Source organism: Harmonia axyridis, chromosome 3 (assembly GCF_914767665.1).
Source record: "Harmonia axyridis chromosome 3, icHarAxyr1.1, whole genome shotgun sequence".
NCBI classification, from domain to species: Eukaryota; Metazoa; Arthropoda; class Insecta; order Coleoptera; family Coccinellidae; genus Harmonia; species Harmonia axyridis.
This window is the reverse complement of record NC_059503.1, coordinates 62,200,302-62,223,681: the sequence shown is the minus strand read 5'-3', so window position 1 is coordinate 62,223,681 and position 23,380 is coordinate 62,200,302. Positions and strand designations below refer to the sequence as shown.

The following is a 23,380-nucleotide window of genomic DNA, read 5'->3' as shown; positions in this document are numbered from 1 at the left end:
GAAACGCCATGAAACTGGAGAAGATATCTATGATCTGTTCAGTGATATGTTATTATTTCGAAAAAAGAAGTTGTTCCTTGAAATTTTTTTCTTTCAGTGAGCATCGAATTTGGAACACCCTGTATTCATTTACGGGTCAACAGAATACGACAAAATATCGTCTATGAAAACCATATTATATTATGTAACCTATAAAACATCGCTCGGGATATTACATTCATACTTAAGTGATAAATGTTGAATATTTCGCGTTTGAATAATCGTCTCATTGAACCAAAAGTTCAATTATATCCATTCTATGACCATAAGTGATATGAAGAAATTTGTGTTGAAACAATTCAAGAGCAATTGGTTGATTTGTACTAGCAGGTATCCAAGTATTAGCAAGTAGGTATGGGTCATTAAAGATTTCGGTACAAGGACATTTGATATGAAGAAGATTTCAACACGTCTTCAATCTTTGTACGGTACGAGGTGTAGTCTTGGGACAGAAACTGTAACTATCAATATAAACATGGGTGGAAATATTTGAATGTGTCGTAAACAGTATTTGAGACATCGAATTGAAAAATAAATCTCGTTTAAGAATAGATCACCTGGATATGCAAATACGAACAAATATTTGTCATTCAAAGATGATAAAACCCTATATACTTATGTACGCTGTTTTAAGACTCAAAATGAATTTATTATTATTAGTAATGAGTAAGTAACCAGAGAATTACCCAATTTTATTCCAGCGAATATTCGAAATTCTTAGCTCCGTATCTATGCAGGTTTGGACCTATTAGAACTCTTTATAACTTGTGTTTTTTTTTCGAGGTATATAACTTTAAATTGGCATAACTGTTCAAGATGGCGACCGATTTAATAGCAGTCAAGTGATTTATTCTCAGTTTGGTTTGGCAATTCATCATGAATAGATTCAAGCCTGAACAACGCTTGCAAATAGTGCAATTTCATTTCGAAAATAATGGTTCTGTGCGGAATACGTATCACGCACTATGTCCATTTTATTTTGTTTAGCGATAAAGCCCACTTCTGGTTGAATGGCTTTGTCAACAAACAAAACTGCCGCATTTGGAGTGAAGCTAATCCTCAACATGTCACACAGCTCGTGCCACAATCGATTTATTGAAAGACACGTTTGGTGACCGCTTAATTTCACGTTTTTGACCTGTGAATTGGCCTCCAAGATCTTGTGATTTAACACCGCTAGACTACTTCCTGTGAGGCTATGTAAAGTCATTGGTCTATGCGGATAAGCCACAAACCCTTGACCATTTGGAAGACAACATTAGCCGTGTTATTGCCGATATACGGCCACAAATGTTGGAAATAGTCATCGAAAATTGGACGTCCAGATTGGACTACATCCGAGCCAGCCGTGGCGGTCATATGCCAGAAATCATATTTAAAATGTAATGCCACAAGATTATCTTGCGGATAAATAAAATTCTTGTCAATCGAATAATCCATAGTTGTTTTATTGCAATGTAAAGTTCTATAGCTCTAAAAAAAACACCCTTTACTAGAAATCAATAAAAAGCCCTAAACATTAGTGGCTTTGGTGCGTTTGTTAAATTGAAATTAATTTTACTTAATTTCTGTGTAACCTCCATGTACGAATTTTATACTTTTTCATATTTTTCATGTTTAAATTATCAGGACAACAAATTTACCGAACACACTCGCGGCATTCTAGATTCGAACCCTGAAAAATGTCTGTTTTGTCTAAAGGAAAAACAAGTTCACGGCAGAATTCAATGAGCTTCCAATAATGCAAATTTAGCCTATTGATTTCATTTGATATGGAGATTTCGCAATATTTAACATAAAAAAATAAAAATTTTCCACGCGATCTTGTCTCCATATGATAATTTCAGAGGTAATTAATGCAAGATTTACTATTTCCTGAAGCAAATAATTGCGAGGTTTGAAAAAACAAAAATAATATATCTCACTCAATGTGTACTGAAGTATCTCTATAGATTATATTTGTGAAATAAAAAACTTTATAATGGCCAGTATGGAATCATAGTTTCAACTCAGTAGATCTGTGTTATCGTACTAGATGTTGCTATATGTAGGGGAGATTCTTGATGAGGAAATGTCACGTAAGTTTCCTGATGAAATATAATTGGCTCCAATTTATCGATTAATTAATTGAAAAGTATTTTCAGTCAATGAATTCATGAAGAGTGATCCAGTTTCTGATTTTTACCTTCCAAAGTTTCAATTTTTTTATGATACTGAAATATTTTTCATTAGAACATTGAAATATGTGTCTCCAATGGAAAGAAATAGTACTTGAAACTTTTCATATACAGATGACCGATGAAAACCTCAACATATCATATATATATACATAGTATAATGTTGAGTTTTTCGTAAATACAGTCTGAATGGACTGAAGAACGTTTGACAAAAAAGAAAAGAAATGGTTCAAGTCAATCCATCTAGTTTGTGTTTAAGAACATTCAAATAGAAGTTTTTCTTGGGGATCCTTCTCCACAAAAATTTTACGTAAGTTTCTTTGGACGAACTATACTCACTGCTAATGAAGGAAGTTTTTTTTAGAGCTATAGAACTTTAAATTGCAATAAAACAACAACGGATTATTCGATTGACATGGATTTTATTTATCCGCAAGATAATCTTGTGGCATTACATTTTAAATATGATTTCTGGCATATGAACGCCACGGCTGGCTCGGATGTAGTCCAATCTGGACGTCCAATTTTCGATGACTTTTTCCAACATTTGTGGCCGTATATCGGCAATAACACGGCGAATGTTGTCTTCCAAATGGTGAAGGGTTTGTGGCTTATCCGCATAGACCAATGACTTTACATAGCCCCACAGAAAGTAGTCTAGCGGTGTTAAATCACAAGATCTTGGAGGCCAATTCACAGGTCCACTACGTGAAATAAGGCGGTCACCAAACGTGTCTTTCAATAAATCGATTGTGGCACGAGCTGTGTGACATGCTGCGCCGTCTTGTTGGAACCACTCCAGGACATCATGGTTGTTCAATTCAGGAATGAAAAAGTTTGTAATCATGGCTCTATACCGATCACCGTTGACTGTAACGTTCTGTCCATCATCGTTTTTGAAGAAGTACGGACCAATGATTCCACCAGCCCATAAAGCGCATCAAACAGTCCGTTTTTCTGGATGTAACGGTGTTTCGACATACACTTGAGGATTAGTTTCACTCAAAATGCGGCAGTTTTGTTTGTTGACGTAGCCATTCAACCAGAAGTACGCTTCATCGCTAAACAAAATAAAATGGACGTAGTGCGCGATACGTATTCCGCACAGAGCCATTATTTTCGAAATAAAATTGCACTATTTGCAACCGTTGTTCAAGCGTGAGTCTATTCATGATGAATTGCCAAACCAAACTGAGAATAAATCACTTGACAGCTGTTAAATCGGTCGCCATCTTGAACAGTAAAGCCAACTTAAAGTTATATACCTCGAAAAAGAACACCCAATATTTCTAACGTATTTATTCGAAACGTACAAATTGATTATTCTATTTGAAATCCATCGGTGTGTAGTATTGTAGTGAAATTCAATTCTGAAGATAAGAATGACTTCAATAATTGATTACACCTCTTATTAATTTCAATCGTATCTATTATGTTAATTATTATCGAACGACGTTAACAATGAACCCATCGAATAATTTTATGACAGCGATAATAAATAATGACTCTTCGAACTCCTGATCAATTAGTTTGAGTACCTTATTCAATGAATCACAAAGGTTTGATTGGTCACAAAAAACTCATTATTATGATAATGATATTCTGCGAATCAAAAAATCGTAAAATAAATCATTTCGAATTGAATGTTATGTCCTATGAGTATAAAAAAAATTTCATTCACAAATATTACGTACCTATAAATATTAATTTTTAATTTATTGACATATTACCGAATTAATTGCCATACTTCGATTGAATATTGTTTGCAAGCAAGCGAATGCATGTATGTGATCAGTATTTTTGGGTAAATTGTAAGGAATAAACTTTTTTTTGGGTAACGATGGTACGCATTCTCTCCATACCGAGACCAGGAATCATCAGAATGGATATTCAGTGGTACCTGCCTTATACACCTGTATAACCGAGCGTGGTGACTTTGTGCAGAGTGCGGCTTAGAGTAAATTGCCTTAGCAGAACAAATATCACGTTACAACCAAATTTGAAGTACGGGTAATGGTAATCACATCGGAAAAATACAATGAACAATTCATACCTTCGATACTATGAGTTTTTATTATTTTCTATGAAAATTTCAAGTGTCTTGAAATGATTTTTCCTTTAACGCGGTATTTATTGATGAAATTAATAAACCAAAAATGGTTGCATTATTTGGAGACATTGCTTCTATGTCTATATAACACTATACTGTAATCTAACTTAATGAATGAAAAGTGTATAGAGCGAAGAAATCCTCCTTCCTGCCTTTGTACTGGAAGCAGGACAATTCGAAATCAGTGTTAAAAATTGTCTAATCGTTTATGAGATACGGGGTCTTTAATACATTCCATAGAAATTTTTAAACGATTTATTCCTTGAATACTTTCATAGATGTTGAAGACTCGGACCGTGAGAAATATATTTTTTCTATTGTATCTGGTGAAACACTCACAACATGATTTTTTTTTTCAAAAACAAATGTCTGCTTATTGAATACTCTGTCATGCAAATCTATCGATCATATAGCTACAGTTCTTATTCACATTGATTAAATATCACTGTAACAATCTTGAGAGAGGCTTATACCGTTCAGCGATCAGTTGAAAATTAGTACGCTTTCTTTACGCTAGAGACCATCGATTTTATATGAGGTTTTCACTATTATTCATTTTGAAGAGTTCATCATTGCGGAAAGTCCTTATTCATTGATTTTTTGGAATGGATAAAAAAAGAATTAGATGATTTTTTCATTGAAGAATAAATATATGCATACTATAACTTTCCGAACAACCATACATTTTTTTATGAATTTCTACATAAGAACTTTATACAAGAAGTCTTGTCAAACGCTGAAAATGCGGTTTTTCTAATATAATAAATGAAGAAGTGAAAACGTATTTTGAATTCTTGCATGTTTGAAAAGGATGGTAAATCGGAGGAACGTTTGATATTGCTTCACCAATCACCGAAGGCTGAGGAGAGAGTAGTAGTTGAACTTTGGCAGATCAAGAAAAAAACACGTGGTATAAACCCCTCTTAAAGTTAGACCCAACATACAAATTTGGTATCACAAGTGTTAGAGGTTCCTTCGAGTGAAGATGATTTTTTCAACAGCATTGTAACGAATAAACTCTATTTTGATAATTACTATTTAAAATAAAACTAAAGTTTTCCATAGAGAAGTACTTAAAAAATACTTCAATTAAATCGTTACGAAAGCAATCAGAAAATAAAGTAATTCATGATAATTTTCAATCACAATGATATGTTGTATACGCAAAAGGTTGAAGTCATTGGCATTGCTCGATTCAATACAACCAGTCAGGAATTGAAAGTAACATTTCATCAGTATTCGGGTTTTCCCTCATCTTATGGAGCTGATTTTCAAGAGTTCCTTGTAACATAACATAATAAAGTTAGAAAAATCTTTTCGAGGAATATCTCTCTAATGTAGTTTTCTCTGTAAATCAATAAGATAAGCACAAGATTTATTTGGTTCCTATTCAAATTAAGGAACTTATTTGTCAATAGTACCGGTAGTTTTTCAACAATGTTTGATATATTTGCATCTATATGATATGAAAATCCTATAATTTAACCTAATTACTATTCCATGCAGTTGAATCGAGTAGAAAACGTTTTATTCATATATGAGATACATGAGATTCTCATATATTTTTAATAACATGCTGCAATTCCATTAGGTTTAGAAATTATTAATGCAATTTCCAACATAAGTTTATCTTCATACTCTGACGGCTTCTTGACAATATTTAATGCGTTTCAACTTCAAATAATGATTGAATGGATTAAGTAAGTCATAAATAAGATCCGGTACAAATCAACAGTGAGAAAAACATGTTTGGCAATTATCCGTGTGTTAGCTTTCAGGTACCTACCTATCAGTCAAAGGTGTTTAATATTTGGGAATTACAGAGTTCACTTCGATCATCTCTAATTTTGATAGTATTTTCGTTAATCAAGTTGAAGATTTAATTGTAGTGTAGATAGATAGTCAATCTAAATATCCTTTAATTTTACATGTTGTCCATTGTGGAAAAATTCATTCCATCGTCATTCCACGAAATACACTAACTGACAAAGAAACTGCAACATCCAGAAGGAGCCGTTTAAATTTTAATTTTTTTTTGGTAAAACATGGATAGTATAGCAAGGAGGAAATGATTGAAATTTGGAGAAAAAAAAAAGATTTACAATTTTTTGTATTAAATTTGTCAATAATATGTTTGTCCACCGCGATTATCCCTACACTCCCCGACACGTCTCGGCATTGACGCAATAAGATGGTCTATTTCTTCTTGGGGGATACTATCTCAAGCTACCTGTACTTCATGTCACAGAGTCACCAAAGTTCGTGAGGGCTGAGGTAAATTTCCAAGCCTTCTACCCATGATGTCCCAAACATGCTCTATGAGCGAATGATCGGGGGATCTGGGCGGCCATGGCAAAAGATTCACATCGGTCGCTTGGAAAAAGTTCCAACTAACTCTGGCAACATGAGGTTAGGCATTATCTTGCTGAAATATTGGATTCTCGAGCTGGTTAACGTAAGGGAGAACATATGGCTCCACTATTTCTTGAAGGTAACGCAGCGCTGTCTTGTTACCTCGAATAAAGACTAAAGGTGACCTACTTGCATGTGCAATAGCACCCCAGACCATAACGCCTACTGCCCGGTGTACATGACGCTCAACATCAAACTGAGGTTCACGTCTTTCTCCCCGACATCGTCTAACCCTTCTTCGGTCTTCAAGTGCACCCAAGGAGAATCGAGATTCATCATAAAAAAAAAAGACCTGATGCCATTCCACAATCCAATGTTTTCTGCACCACTGTAATCGTTGCCGACGATGCTCAACCATCAGAGGTAACACAAGATGGGGTCGATAATGTTGCAGTCAAAAAGACCTTATCCGGCGGTAAACCGTTCGGAAAGTTGCAGGATGACCTTGTTCTCCTAACCACCAGCCAAAGATCGAGTTGTCGCAAATCGGTCTCTAATGACCATGCGTCTTAGACGTCGATCCTGAACTTCATTTGCGCCTCTTCGACGTCCGGTGCCTCCTCTTTTTCTAACGGGTGTTTTTTTTTTTCGAGGTATATAACTTTAAGTTGGCATTACTGCTCAAGATGGCGACCGATTTCACAGCTGTCAAGTGATTTATTCTCAGTTTGGTTTGGTAATTCATCATGAATAGACTCACGCCTGAACAACGCTTGCAAATAGTGCAATTTTGATTCGAAAATAATGGTTCTGTGCGGAATAGGTATCGCGCACTACGTCCATTTTATTTTGTTTAGCGATCAAACGCACTTCTGGTTGAATGGCTACGTCAACAAACAAAACTGCCGCATTTGGAGTGAAGCTAATCCTCAAGTGTATGTCGAAACACCGTTATACCCAGAAAAACTGATTGTTTGGTGCACTTTATGAGCTGGTGGAATCATTGGTCCGTACTTCTTCAAAAACGATGATGGCCAGAAGGTTACAGTCAATGGTGATCGGTATAGAGCCTTGATTACTAACTTTTTCATTCCTGAATTGAACAACCATGATGTCCATGGGCTGTGGTTCCAACAAGACGGCGCAACATGTCACACAAGTCGTGCCACAATTGATTTATTGAAAGACACGTTTGGTAACCGCCTAATTTCACGTTTTGGACCTGTGAATTGGCCTCCAAGATCTTGTGATTTAACACCGCTAGACTACTTTCTGTGGGGCTATGTAAAGTCATTGGTCTATGCGGATAAGTCACAAACTCTTGACCATTTGGAAGACAAGATTCGCCGTGTTATTGCCGATATACGGCCACAAATGTTGGAAAAAGTCATCGAAAATTGGACGTCCAGATTGGACTACATCCGAGCCAGCCGTGGCGGTCATATGTCAGAAATCATATTTAAAATGTAATGCCACAAGATTATCTTGCGGATAAATAAAATTCATGTCAATCGAATAATCCATCGTTGTTTTATTGCAATTCAAAGTTCTATAGCTCTAAAAAAAATACCCTTATGTTGGGCATTATCAAACCACGCTTGACAATATCTTATCACAGTAGTTGGATTTCTGTTCGTACGGTTAGCGATTTCTCGAAATGACAACCTCGCCTTCCGTAGACCAATAATTCGACCTCTTTCAAATTCACTTATCTGGTGAGAAATTCCGCGTACACGTGGTATTTTAACAACAACTAAACATCGACTTTGGATCTCCTCCAACAGCTGATTTGTTATAAAATTTAAAAAACTTGCGAAAATCGACTACAATATTTAAGTAACAAAAATTGTTTACTTGTGAAAACCTTCACGATTTGTTTCCCCAAATTCAATCATTTTTTACCAAAAAAAAAAAAAATTTAATTCAAACAGCTCCTTCTAGGTGGTACAGTTTCTTGGTCAGTTAGTATATATGGCAAAGTTGGAGAGCCACTTATGTCTGGTGTAATCCATTGACGTCATATTTTAAATCATTCAATGATCACCATCTATTGAATTTGAGGTACATAATCAAAAAAAAATTGTTTTTATTATAACAAAAAAGCAAAATATATTATCTGTTGGTAACACACGTTAAATCGATAGAATAATCACCGTTGCAATCAATGGCTTTCTGCTTACGTGACATCAATTTTAAATTCCAGGAAAAAAGAGGAAATGAAGAAAAACATCTTTATATAAGGTCAAAGCTGACAAACTTAAACTCTTTGAAACGGATGACATTTTTTAAAAAACCAATAACGGGATGCTTTTCGATAGATCTGCAGACAAAAAACTGCGTTGAAAAATATAGGGTGTTCAAATTAAGAGAAACCTACTCTTCTGCATATCTCTAAAACGGTTATTAGTTTTTATGATCTTATATGAATATCATATCAACCATAAAAGTTCTGAAAAAATATGATAGTTCAAGAATTTTTCAAATATCTCGAACAGAAACCAAGATATGGCGAAATATTTGAAACATTCATTTTTCAGAAACGCCCCTTAACTCTAGAATCTGCTTTATGATATCCTAAAAAATAATAATAATAACAGTACTTTATTGCATATGCAACTGGCCATCGACCAAGGGTCCTTCAGCCTGTATTTTAACAATTTTTGGTACATTGAATTTGTTTAAGGTAAAAGGTTATTATTTGATATGAAAAATGATATCCTATTATACCGAGAAAATTCATTGGAAGTCATTCAATATTTTTTCTCCTTATCTTATCTACACTTCTCGAGATGCTTTTATACGGAGCATCTAATTTGGGACATACAGTACATACATATATACGAATCTGAACAAGCGATTTCAAGCTCCTGACTTCATATCAGGGCTATTCTCAGTTTTATGCTTATACTCGTAACTTTGAAAGTCCACTTACTTTGATACGAAACCATTTCTCCTATATTACATAAACCTGACTAATTAGAGAGGGCAAGCAGTGTAACTGTTTATTTTTTTACTGCTTTTTCAGCATCTTGACTTAGCCTTGAACTTGTTGGGAAAACATTCTGACCACATCTACAGATTAAAAATTATCTCCTTCTCTGCAGATTTTCCTTGAAGACACAATTCAAAGGAAATTAGGAACACAATAAATAACATCCCAAATTCTATAGCCGAATTCATTTCTAATTAAAGAAACAATTCGAACGCATATGCAGTTAAATACCGAATACCGGGTATAATAAAACTGTAGACTTTGTCATCATTTTCAAAGACATGAGCTTTTTGACTTCGGTTCTGAAATGGGACCTTATCTATAAATATTTCTCATTTATTTCGAAATCCAAAATATTTGAAACAGTCTTTTTCAGAAACGTTCTGTAACTCGAGAACGGCACAAGATATTTACGATCTGATTTATGATTTCTTTTAATTTGAAAAAAAGAGATCGGGGGTCCTTGAAAGTGTTAAAGTTTGAAAAAAAAATCAGTTTTTACTTATAACTCCAGTATTATTACATATAGGGGTTCTATGATCCTTTTCTAATTGAAAATCTACACCACTGTCTTTTTTTCGAAAAAATTGTGTCGTTTCTGAAATCAACAGAGCTGAAATAGTATACAGTGTAAAAATGAATCACAAAGTAATCTTGAAATAATTATGGATTCCATATTTTTGATAATTCATTGTTAAAAGTCACTTCAAACCACTTTCAGGTATCCAAGTTCTTTAAAACTTCACTTTTACGTTGAAAATTTCTGCAGTAAAACTGTCTGCGCGAGAATTTGAAGTAAACGTCTCAGTTTAGTTTTTAGTGGTGTTTCCGAATATTAAAACAGATTTTCAAAATTCCGATGTACAAGTTGTTGTTACGAGGATTCAAATGATTCTTAATTTTTTGTTAACCCAGACCTGGATTTTCAAAGCGGTTATTGCATGATACGTTTGGGCTCTCAAGTAGGAACATATTTGCCAAATATAAAGAAAATATACCGGGTGGTTCGTTTGATATGGCCTCAGAAAGAAACGGGCAAAATTCGTAAAACACCCTGTATCTCAGCTACGAAGACAGTAGGACCCAATAAATGGGGTATCTCCAGAACCGCCTTGATGCCACCTATGCACCTGTGAAGTATTTCCGTTTCCCAATGAAACACCCTGTATAAATAGCATTCAATTAAACATTTCTAGAAGACACTCAAACAATAAACAAATTTTGTGAATATTTTTTATTGTTTGTGTCTGATAGACTATGCCAATTTTTGTACTTTCATTTATCACTAATGGGAAAATTTGAAAAATTAATTTTTGTAGATTTTAGTGGATAGTATCTGCTTTGTATTCGATTATCTCAAAAATGGTATCTATATTCTATGAAAAAAAAAACTTTTTTTTTAATGAAGCTCTGTTGATATCAAAAACGAATTAATTTTCTCGAAAAGAGACAATGGTGTAGATTTTCAATAAACAAAGAATCATCGCACCTCTTTATACGCTAGTGGATTTTTTTGGCAGGAGACACTTACCTTATTCGAAACATAACGTAATCAAGACTTTGATACCTAAAAATTAAAACAATAAATGTAATAATACCAGAGTTATAAGAAAAAAACTGATGCTTGTTAGGTTATATGCTTATTGGAATTTTTTTCGTGAAAAGAGTTGTTATCCGACGTCAAAGTTATTGCACTAAAATCTGGATAAATGAAAAAAAAATTGATTGTTCATGTGGAATTGCATGAAATACATTATTACGAATTTAAACATGCTGGCAAAAGCTCCTGATATCACGTCACTGCATTTCTCATTTCTCTTATGGTAGAATCAATTTAAACATCGCCTATTCTTTTGAAGCATCTGATGGAATTCGTGAATTCCCATCAGGAAATAACCCAAAATACCATTTATAGATATGGAACTTCGGCGAATAAAACACGGAAATTTTTGAAGATCAACTAGTCAATGACTCAAATGGACTAAGACTCCCAAACCCACCAATCGGTAACCGAAAACACCTACATAAGTACCACTTCCAATCCCAGCAGCAATCATCCAGACTACCGTCTAGACCAAAACACGACCTAGGGAAACCCCAAAATCTGCTCGATGCCGCGATCTACCCTTGACGTCACTAAAGCAATAGATGCGTTCGCATAAAACATTCCGTTAGCTCACCTGCGCGACAGTATTTGCCTTCTGCCTGTTGCGTAATATTCGGAAAAAAAGGACAATTTGGACTCATCGCCGAAGAGAGAAATTGTAGACAATTTCGAAGGTGACCGTTGTTGGGTAGGAGTCGAAGAAGAAAACCTTCGAACATACCAATTGTTTTGTTACGATATAGCCGGTCAATTGGTGCAATACGCGTAAGTACCCACTGGCAGTACTGCAATCGCAACATCGTGTTTTATTTGAATCTGCCGCGAAAGTTTGGCATGTTGATATCGTGGTTGTTCACTGAGTGATTTATCTTGGAATATATATATGTGATAGCGGAGGTGAGGATCAATTTCAATAATCCTAATTCGAAATAAATTGTCGAGTTCCGTTTCCTAAAATTTTCGAAATTAATGTAAATACACTCACATACAAAAAAAAACGCAACAAGTTTATATTCGGTAAAATTTGAAATCTCAGTTCAATTTTCAAAATTTCATCTTTTGTTGAATGCTAACTCATTAATCATTATACAGAGTTGATTATAAGTTTGTTGTCAAGCTCAAATTCTAAAATATCCTGTGGGTGTATGGTAAAATTCTTTCAAATTTGAAATTTTATTAAGAAGGTGCATGCCTTGAAGTGCACTAATTACAGATCTGAAAGAGCTTCAACCATGGTTTTAAGTGCGGAAAATTGCGGAGAAATAGTGGCAAAATCTTCCTCAAGATAGGAAGTAACTTGTAACTTACCTGACAGCATGAACCGACATATCCAAGCAGTAATAAGAGCTTGTAAAACTAAATATCCCTAAATTTGTTGTGAAAAATTATTCAGATTATTCAAGTTTCAATAGTAACTAAATTTTCGATTTTTAATTTGAATTCATTAAGTTTGCATGAATAAATTTTGCAAAGATTCTAATCATTTTAAATGAACAATCAATTTTTGCTTTCTCATTGCTGAACCCATAGACTGAGCTTTCGAACTGACTTTATGGCACAATGAGCAAAGTCAAACAGTCCAAAAATAAGTATCCGTGAAGTTAGCACCCACTTTTTCGAAAATGAAGATTTTTTTTTGCATTCTTTAGTAACTAGTAAAATTTTCCTCGAGGATACTGGTAGAAAAATACCGTATTCCACTGGAGTGCCAACTTCACGCTTTTTTTCGATTTTTTTCAAAAAAAATTCATTTTGAAAATTCATCGTTTGTAATTGTTTGTGACACAAAAATTTTTGTTTGCAGCCTAACCTAAATAGTTACTTACGAGTTACTAACGAATGCAGAAGAAAATTCTTCATTTTCGAAAAAATGGGTGCTAACTTCGCATTTTAGTAATGACATTTTTTCATTATAGGTAAGGTTACAAACAAACATTTTTTTGTTACAAACAATTACAAACGTTGTACTTTCAAACTGATTTTATTTTCGAGAAAAATCGAAAAAATAAAAAAAAAAGTTGGGACCGCAGTGGTATGCGGTATTTTTCTACCAGTATCTTCGAGGTACAAACGAAATTTTTGTGTTAGAAATAGTAACTTATGGGTTACTAACGAATGCAAAAGAAATCTTCATTTTCGTAAAAGTGGGTAATAACTTCACGGACAAAAAAAAAATAACACATCTTAAAAATGGGTAAATTATTGATGGGAGTTCAATCGTCTTTTGAAAATGACCAATTGCACTTGAAAGCATAAACCAATGAACAAAATGTTGGAAAATAATGGTTCTAATAATAAATGTTTGTATTTTGAAAGAATTTGACCAAGAAATTATTCTATTAAAATTAGGGTTCAACAACAAACTTCTATTTATCCTGTATAATGACTAATAAGAAAACATTTAACAAATAATTAAATGTGAAAGTTAAAAAAAAAGTATATCTACTTACATTTTGAACAGAAAATTCCAAAAATTGAACTGAAAATAAGAAAACTTTGAGGCCTCAAATTTCACGAAATGATAATTTGTTGCGTTGTTTTTTTGAACGTCTGAATTAAAATGGATGCATCTCCAAATTTTACATGCATCGATAAGGAAGGTTTCGAAAAAATGAGATGAGCACAGATGAGAATTAAGCAGCTTGTCTTTTTTAAATTCGTAGTTATATATATAATTTTTCCACTATTCATGTAATTTTCCTATGAGCTTTGAAACCGGTATTTTAGCATCAATTATTATTCTCTTATTCAGTGGCAAATCCGTTCATTCTGTCATACATTGTAGGACAAAATCGTGCGGAAATTTTTCAATATCACACAGATTACATGGTTGTATTTCATTAATTATAAGTTGGTTTCTGTCACGGATATGTTATTAGCTATCAAATTTGCGATACAGAAAACAGTTCTACCAACCAGCATTTTTTTATGCCATAATCAATAAACGATACTTATAGCAACATTAGCATCAATAAAAATTCAGGGAATTGGGGAAAAAATCTATAATACTAGTACAGAAGGCTCATTCTGAAAGTCGTTCTTTAAAAAACTCTTCAATTCGTGGCTCGTTTTTGAATTTCGAACTAGTGGAAGAATAATCAATGCACTCATATTATAAATAACTAGGTATTCTGTTTGAACGAAGGTATTTTTATTTTTTTGGATATATTGAAGTAGGGCTGAATGATGATGATGATGATTGAAGTACTAAAATTTCATCCTCTGTAAGTTTTTTGATCTGTCGTAGATCTCAGAATATGTACCCCAAAATTAACCTTCTTAATGGTCTGGGAGAAAAATATAACTGAATTAATCTTCAAGGTGTCATCCTATCAAAATATACAGGGTGAGTCAAAAATGTGGACCGAGCATTCCGGGTGTGATATTACAAGGAAAAATAAGTATAGTTTGATGAATGAACTTATGGCCCAAAATGCATATTAAGGGAGATATATCCTTCCAAAGTTGATGAAATTGAACGGTGAATGCCATCAGATTGCAATTTCGTGCATAAATGTATGTTTTTTTATTGCACTTCTACATTGATGATTTTGTTATGAATGGTGTTTTAAAAAGGCGAGTCATAATTATTTTGGAACAACTCCTTTCATTGTATAGGTATCAGAACGAAAATTGAAGCAAAATCTATAAAAATGAAGAAAATAATATGAAAAGGGTGTTGTTATCCAAATACAAAAAAATTAACCGTTTTCGAGATATTAGAGTTATTGTAGTCACATGATGTCAGCATTCATCGCGAGATTTGTCGTTAACCATATTTTGAAGAGAAGAGTTCGTTTATTGTTTTCCATCAAGTGTTGCTCATCCCAACACTTTTTCGCCGCACTGATGAGGGCCGAAAGCATGAAACACGTGTCTGCGGTTAGCGCTTCTCCTTGAGGAATGTGTCCTTAAACTTTTCAATAATTAATATATTCGAACTTGTTGAAATACCTGACATAATTATGTCTGAAGGATATTGAACACATAACAACTCCACAATGTTTTTCTCTCAATCTGGAATAAATCAATACATGTCAAAAATCATCGATTTTCAATACATAATTAGAGTTAATTGAGTGTACTCATGAATTTTTTTTAGTTCTATCGTTGGCCTTTTGGCTATACTTTTAGCTATACTTTTTCTGATAAATTCTTAAATTGGACCTTATGCCTCCAATGCCTCCATGGGAAAATATTCACAGGATGAATAATAATATTTTATTCCTGAAAAGAAATATAATATTTTTTATTTATTGATTGAGCCAGATACAACAGATAATATCGTGATTTGATATGACCTAGTGCATATTGATTGATTCTTGTGAGAAAAGACAATAAGAGAATTGGTCAATTATATACTTTCATAATATGAATAAATTAATAGATCGAAAAAAAGCGCTTATTTAATAATAATAATATTGCTACATTTTGAGTGTAATTTCTGATATTAAATGCAAAATTTAGGCAATTATATTTAATTATATATTCTAATATATCAACTTGATTTGAAAACTGGAACTGAATAATGTGAAATATACTCTTTCAGATTCGCTAACAAACAATCACGAAAGATTTCATTGAAAAAATTGAAAATATCATTTAATAGACATATTAACTGACTTTTATTGAAATTTATAATGAACGATAATATTGAGAAAAACACTCAATTCTTTTTTCAATCTACAATTACTTCCAGGTGCCGTTCTAGTATAAAAAAAAACATATAGTAGACTCACTCAAAGCAACAAAAAAATGTTTTTCCTTTTTCAATTCAATTTATTTCCTTCAAATTTATGTAAAGACGTAGGTTAATCCTGCTTTCTCAACACACATAATTTTTACTTGCAAGATGCAAGATAAAAAAAAATGCTTTTATTGATAACATTACGTTTACATAGAGGTTGACTTGACCGGTGTGAATTTAGCAGACCATTTCCAGCAGACTGTTTGACGAAAGCACCCGAAGGCGGTGACCAGTGGCGTGCGGAAAAAAACGATTTATTATGGAAATATTCACTAGATCGAATAGAAATTTAGGAAGTTGGTTCCGTATAGTATTCAGAGTATCCGTTGGAGGAAATATTGATTTTCTATAGACCTCGGGATATTATAGCAACGTTTTTATCCAAATTATCATCTGTCTTAATTTGAAAAATTCATAGCTACGAAAGTACGCGTCGGAGCATAACCATATTTGAAATGTAGCTTACTATTAGCGATGTGAATAAACTGGGAAAAAATTATTGACTTCACTTGGGATCCAGGGGTAGTTTTTCCAACCCTAATATTTCGGAAATTCGTATCTTCGAAAGTGCGCTTCGGAGCATAACCATATTTGGGACGTATATTACTTTTTACGCTGTGAATAAACTGTGAAAAAATGATTGACTTCTCTTGGGATCCAGGGGTTGTTTTTTCAACCCTTATACTTCGAAAATTCGTAACTTCGGAAATACGCGTCGGAGCATAACCATATTCAGGATGTAGATTACTATTAGCGATGTGAATAAACTGTGAAAAAATTATTGACTTCTCTTGGGATCCAGGGGTAGTTTTTCCAATCAAAAAGGTTGCTAAAATATCCCGAGGTCTATAGAAAATCAATATATCCCCCAACGGATACTCTGATAAATCAAATATTTTGCCATTTTGAATTACTATATCACCGAAATCTTGAATTTTACTTATTCCCTAGAAAAATATAAATTAAAATTCTATACCTACACCAACTATATATCTTATTATAAGATCTTCCTTCTAAAGAAATCGCAATAGTTCACGACTAAGGAAAAACTGAGCATGCAGAAAACAAATCGAAAAAAACATCAGTTGAATTATGGCTATAATGAATAATACTCATTCAATAACAATTGAGTGACCATAAAATGAATAACGTATGTGAAGTGATAATGTTGAATTAAGTGCAGCAAGCTGTCTGGATAATTGATGCAGATACTAACGATGAGGAATAATGATTACATTTACTGGTAGATTTGTCGTGTCTCTTTGTTACAAACATAAAAATGTCTAACAAAGGATTTTTGTCCGAGGTCAGGCATTTCAAATTACATTTCCCAATGAAATCGTTAAAGGAACTGTTTTTCAGAATTTTCAATTTGGGAAGCTGAGAACCCAAAAACTTCATATAAAATTCGAAGAAAGCGCGGACTGGGCATGAGGAGATTTTGAGCGCTTGTTTACTCATGCGGTGTCCGAGACCACTAACTGTATATAGTAAAGTTATATAGGAGATGTGATTTATCAGCCATTGCTGTCAGTTAGTTCTTCTAGATGAGAGGTTCTGATGACAAAAATATTCTCAAAACTTGGCATGCATTTTGAAGTGGTTATTTTAAATTTACTTCAAAAATTGTGAACATTGAGAAAACATTTTGTTTCCATTCATTAAAATTATGAACGAGTCTTCAGTTCGAACAGGAACGTATTCGAGATGATCAAACTAGTGAATACCTACTTCCATAAAAAGTAGGTGAGGTCGACGAAAGAATGTAATATGCACCTCGGCAAAAAACTATCGTCTATAGTCTCGGCTGCTTGCTAGTCGAGGCGGAGACGAGGCTATCAATTTGCAGACTAAACTATTATATAATAATACAGTTTTTCGTCCTTGGTACATAAATAACTATTTTTTTCTCTTCGCCCACGATAATTTTTTGATGCATTTATAAAATAACAGTTTTCACTGCTTTTTAAATGACTGTTTCGATAATTCAATAACTGGTTAATATTAATAATAACTGATCTTTATTGATAACTAGTTATCAAAGGGCAATCGACCGAGGTCCTTCAGCCCAGGGTTAATAATATTATTTGATCAGTTCCGGTAGTTTTCAGTAGATAGGTGTATCTGCTCTTGGTGGAAAATAATAAAGCTGTGAATACAAATTTTGAGGTTTCGTGATTATTGATAAGGATACATCTGATAAGCTCAATGTGAATAGATATAATGGATAGTGTCTAGACGGGAAAATTCCTTCCTTGTGTATATTCATCGATTTGTGTAAAGCATTCGATACTGTCTGTCATACTCGATCACTTGGAGAGCTTGAAAAATATGGATTTAGAGGACCTATTTATGAATTACTGAAAAGTTATTTGTCCAACAGGAGACAAGTTGTAGAAATAGAACAGACCAGAAGTTCATCGGAGACCGTGACATATGGAGTTCCACAAGGAACTGTATTGGGGCCTATCCTTTTTCTCATATTCTTGAATGATCTACTGAAAATGAAGGAGTCTGAGGACGCTATTTGTTTTGCCGACGATGCAGTCGTCCAGTATCGAGCGAATACGTGAAAGGAATTGGAGGAAAAGGCACAAACAATGTTTTTATAAATAAAAAAATGGTTCAGGAATCATAACCTCACCTTCAACGTCGATAAAACTTCAGTTCTTACACTACAAATCTGCCAGAGATGGGAAAACTAGAAATTGACTGTGACACACCGATTGAAAGGACAAAGAATATCAAATATTTAGGAATCACATCAACAGCTAAGATGGGATAAGCACATAAAAAACCTCGTCAATAAGATAAGGGGCCTACTCTTCAAGTTTAAGCAATTACGTAAAAACATTAGTAACACGAAGCATTTAAGAGTTCTTTACCAAGCCTTAGTTGAATCCCAAATTTGCTATGGTATAGTTGGATGGGGTGGTGCCTATCAGAACCAGATAAAACCTCTGGAAGTCATTCAAAAATGGATCTTGAAAATCATCTACAAGAAAAGGCGCACATTTCCTAGCCAACAGTTATTTGATATGGCAGGAGTCCAAGATGTGAGACTGCTGTATGCTCTTAAACTTCTTTCTGACATCATCTCAGGAAAGACAACCATAAATACGTTACAGCATCAATATTCGACGAGAGGAAGAGATCATACTTACCAACCACCCAGATGCAATAAAAGTATAGGCCAGAGAAATCACACTTACCTAGGAACAAAAATTTACAATGTCATTCCTGATCAACTCAAGAACTTGAAAAATCTAAGAACATTCAAAAAGCGTTTAAAAGCTTGGTTGGATGGTAAGAACAGAAAGATAATCAGTGACTTGATAAATAATAGTTGAGATCCCAAATACAAGACTGAAATATATAAGACTGGCCAGAATTTTTGAAATCGAATAAAGAAATGCACTCACCAATTTATGACAGATTATACAACGATGACGACTTCAATAATTACCTGATTGAGACAGTATAATACAATTAATTATTAAAATCGGATGTGAAATAACTTTTTACATTGTGCTTATGAATGATATTTGTTTTTCTTCTGGTATTGTAATTATTTTCTTTCGAATTATCTTATGGAACATTTATTTCAAAAATCTTAATTAAGTTAATATCACATACAGGTCATACCTCATGTTCCTCCGTGATGTTAAGTGTTTATTTATGAAATAAACTTTATTATTATTATTATTGTTAGTGCGATGTCTGGGGAAAAAAGGAAATCTGAATTTCAGAGATATTTATTATATGGTATCGGATATCGTACAAGGCGTTGGCAAATTCATAAAGAGCATAGCTAGCTCTAATTAAGTTTATTATCTGCAATATGCCTGTTGGAATGCGTTTATCGCTCTCAATTAAATACCAGTTCAGCATTTCTTCATGCCTCACTTTCCCTAAATCCAAAGATATAGACTACAGAGAGATATCGAATCTACAAAAAGGCTTTCATGATCGATGTGACATTCAACAATCGCAAAAACATATTCGCAAAATGTGCAAACGGTCTCAAACGAGGTGAGACGACTTGCTTGGTTGATTTTATCGCTTTTAATAACATTTCGAAGCTAGTTAACACAATTCTTACGACACGATGTGATTGGGAAAAAACGACTTACTTCATTTTCGATTTGAAAATGATATTGATTTCATGTTTAACTAATATCCTCCTCGTGTAGAATTTCTAAGTATTTACGTTCCAATCATGCGTTGCCTATACTTTAACCACAGAATAGAGAGGTATTACAGAAGCGACACTCTCCCTTTTTCATGGTACCCAACCGCCATATTGTCAGTAGTTATGTTTACATCTTTCCACGTGTTTCGGTGTTCGAGTCCATTGCCCGTTTGACACAAGTACGATATATATATAAAATTATTATTTATTATTATTAATGTATTCTATAAAAGCGATTTTATTGTATTTCAGGAAATTCAAGTAAGATAATAAAAGTCGGAAACTTACCATTAATTCAAATTCTGAAATGAAATACAAATTTAGGCTGAAAAATATTTTGAAATAGAATTACTACTTCCATTCAATACGCAGTCATGTCCCAAATATCATACAGTAATCATACAAATGTAATTTAAATGGACCGCCATGTCATAGAATTGAGAAGTTTTAATATAAATATTAACTATTCTGTGGTCATGTAGAACTACCAGCCTTCTGAGAGTTCTTCAAGGTCACCAAAATTGGTTACATCGAGAACAAAGGAAATGTCAAAGAGTGTCGCTTCTGTAATACCTCTCTATTCTGTGCTTTAACAGAGATGTATACTATACAGGGTGATTCTCGAAGACTGTTGGTTGAAATAATTGATAAATTTTATAACGGGTATTTTTTTTTTCGAGGTATATAACTTTAAGTTGGCATTACTGTTCAAGATGGCGACCGATTTAACAGCTGTCAAGTGATTTATTCTCAGTTTGGTTTGGCAATTCATCATGAATAGACTCACGACTGAACAACGCTTGCAAATAGTGTAATTTCATTTCGAAAATAATGGTTCTGTGCGGAATACGTATCGCGCACTACGTCCATTTTATTTTATTTAGCGATGAAGCGCACTTCTGGTTGAATGGCTACGTCAACAAACAAAACTGCCGCATTTGGAGTGAAGCTAATCCTCAAGTGTATGTCGAAACACCGTTACATCCAGAAAAACTGACTGTTTGGTGCGCTTTATAGGCTGGTGGAATCATTGGTCGGTACTTCTTCAAAAACGATGATGGCCAGAACGTTACAGTCAATGGTGATCGGAATAGAGCCATGATAACTAACTTCTTCATTCCTGAATTGAACAACCATGATGTCCAGGAGCTGTGGTTCCAACAAGACGGCGCAACATGTCACACAGCTCGTGTCACAATCGATTTATTGAAAGACACGTTTGGTGACCGCCTAATTTCACGTTTTGGACCTGTGAATTGGCCTCCAAGATCTTGTGATTTAACACCGCTAGACTAATTTCTGTGGGGCTATGTAAAGTGATTGGTCTTTGCGGATAAGCCACAATCGATTTATTGAAAGACACGTTTGGTGACAGCCTAATTTCACGTTTTGGACCTGAGAATTGGCCTCCAAGATCTTGTGATTCAATACCGCTAGACTACTTTCTGTGAGGCTATGTAAAGTCATTGGTCTATGTGGATAAGCCACAAACCCTGAACCATTTGGAAGACAACATTCGCCGTGTTATTGCCGATATACGGCCACAAATGTTGGAAAAAGTCATCGAAAATTGGACGTCCAGATTGAACTACATCCGAGCAAGCCGTGGCGGTCATATGCCCGAAATCATATTTAAAATGTAATGCCACAAGATTATCTTGCTGATAAATAAAATTTATGTCAATCGAATAATCCATCGTTATTCTATAGCTCTAAAAAAATACCCTTTAGTTTAAACTTGTTGGGAGAGATGAATTCTTGACAATTTTTTTTTTCACCCTGACTTCAAAAGACTTAATGGGAATCGGACCATTCTTTATAATAAAATGTGATTTTGCTATATATCATAGGAAATAAGCATTTAGAGCAGTAGTATTACACTTTAACACTATGTTTTTGAAGAAAATTCCACCTGAATAATAAAAAAAACTTCTCGTTTGGAAAAAAAGAGTTCTGGGGTTTTTGTCATGGATGACTATGACATCGAAATCGAAACAACCTGTGAAGATAAATTCTTCGAATTATTCGAATTTAAATCGAACTAAAAATTTTTACGAGAAAATTTAATTTGACTATTCTTCTAGTCTTCTACAAGAAGTCGCCTGTGGCTCAACTTCGCCTCCCGAGAGTTTATCTAATATGTATGAAAAAGTCGTCAATAAATAAATATACTCAGAACATTATTAAGAATTAAGATTTCATTTGATTTCGTTTCAAGAACCTGCTATTCTTGCTAAATTTTATTTCATAGAGTCCAAAGTTTTCTTTTGGAAATTGTAGTTACTTATTCCTTCACACTGATCATTGCAGAAATATTACCTACTTTTCTAATTCCACACAGTATTAAATGATAGCACTAATAACTGCTCTTACATGGTAAATCACAGGTTTTCCTTTCTGAATAATGAAACACGAAAGTTGCGTAAAAATATGCGATAAAATTCCTCCTTTTTAAAAACACATCAAATGCAACATAAATTATGTATTAGCGAGAAGTCCATAATAATCATTCCCAACGTGCTATTTCAGATGTGATGTTCAATAATAATCAATCATGTTCATGAATTGTGTAGTAATGGAAAAATATAAGATAATATTATTTTCTCTCTCTCTCTCTCTCTCTATTATCCGGTCTATAAATCTTTTTCTTATCGACTGAAGAATCCAATGAATTTCAACAGCCTGATGAGTTACAAACGAAAAATATTGCAGGATAGATTTGGCTAGTGGTTATTAATCTCAGATGGAAAAATTACAATCAAAATGGAAAACGCTGAATAATTTCTATTGATTATGTGACAAAGGAATAACTACATTCGTTATTCCAAACAGCTCTATCGAAAATTTTGAAACTAATAAATACTATTCTAGATTTTTTTAAATGTGGCGCATATTCATTACCGCCTCTCGAAATACAATTTTTCGATATAAAAACACATACATATTCACATATTTTCTAATATTTTCTTGAATTTCCAAACACACCTAATAAAGGATGTTTTTTTTTTAGAGCTATAGAACTTTGAATTGAAATAAAACAACGATGGATTATTCGATTGACATGAATTTTATTTATCCACAAGATAATTTTGTGACCGCCCAATTTCACGTTTTGGACCTGTGAATTGGCCTCCAATATCTTGTGATTTAACACCGCTAGACTAC

The 23,380-nt window shown here is 33.7% G+C and overlaps 2 protein-coding genes across 4 annotated transcripts in view; one reads left to right on the top strand and one right to left on the bottom strand.

The window, feature by feature from the left end:
* Positions 1-23,380, bottom strand: part of LOC123674766 (flotillin-2) — a 374,288-nt gene that overhangs the window by 243,137 nt on the left and 107,771 nt on the right. The gene's annotated exons all lie outside the window — the stretch shown is intronic.
* The window catches only part of LOC123674752 (glucose dehydrogenase [FAD, quinone]-like), a 31,473-nt gene continuing 9,839 nt past the window's right edge, over positions 1,747-23,380 (top strand). Inside the window, exon 1 of one of the 3 annotated variants that reach the window (XM_045609815.1) lies at positions 1,747-2,117. In XM_045609815.1, the coding sequence (XP_045465771.1) occupies positions 2,103-2,117 (15 nt within the window). In that variant the 5' untranslated portion in view covers positions 1,747-2,102. Of the gene's footprint in view, positions 2,118-11,689; positions 12,174-23,380 lie in introns of those variants that run through there. The other 2 variants (XM_045609816.1, XM_045609817.1) reach the window with 2 other exon arrangements.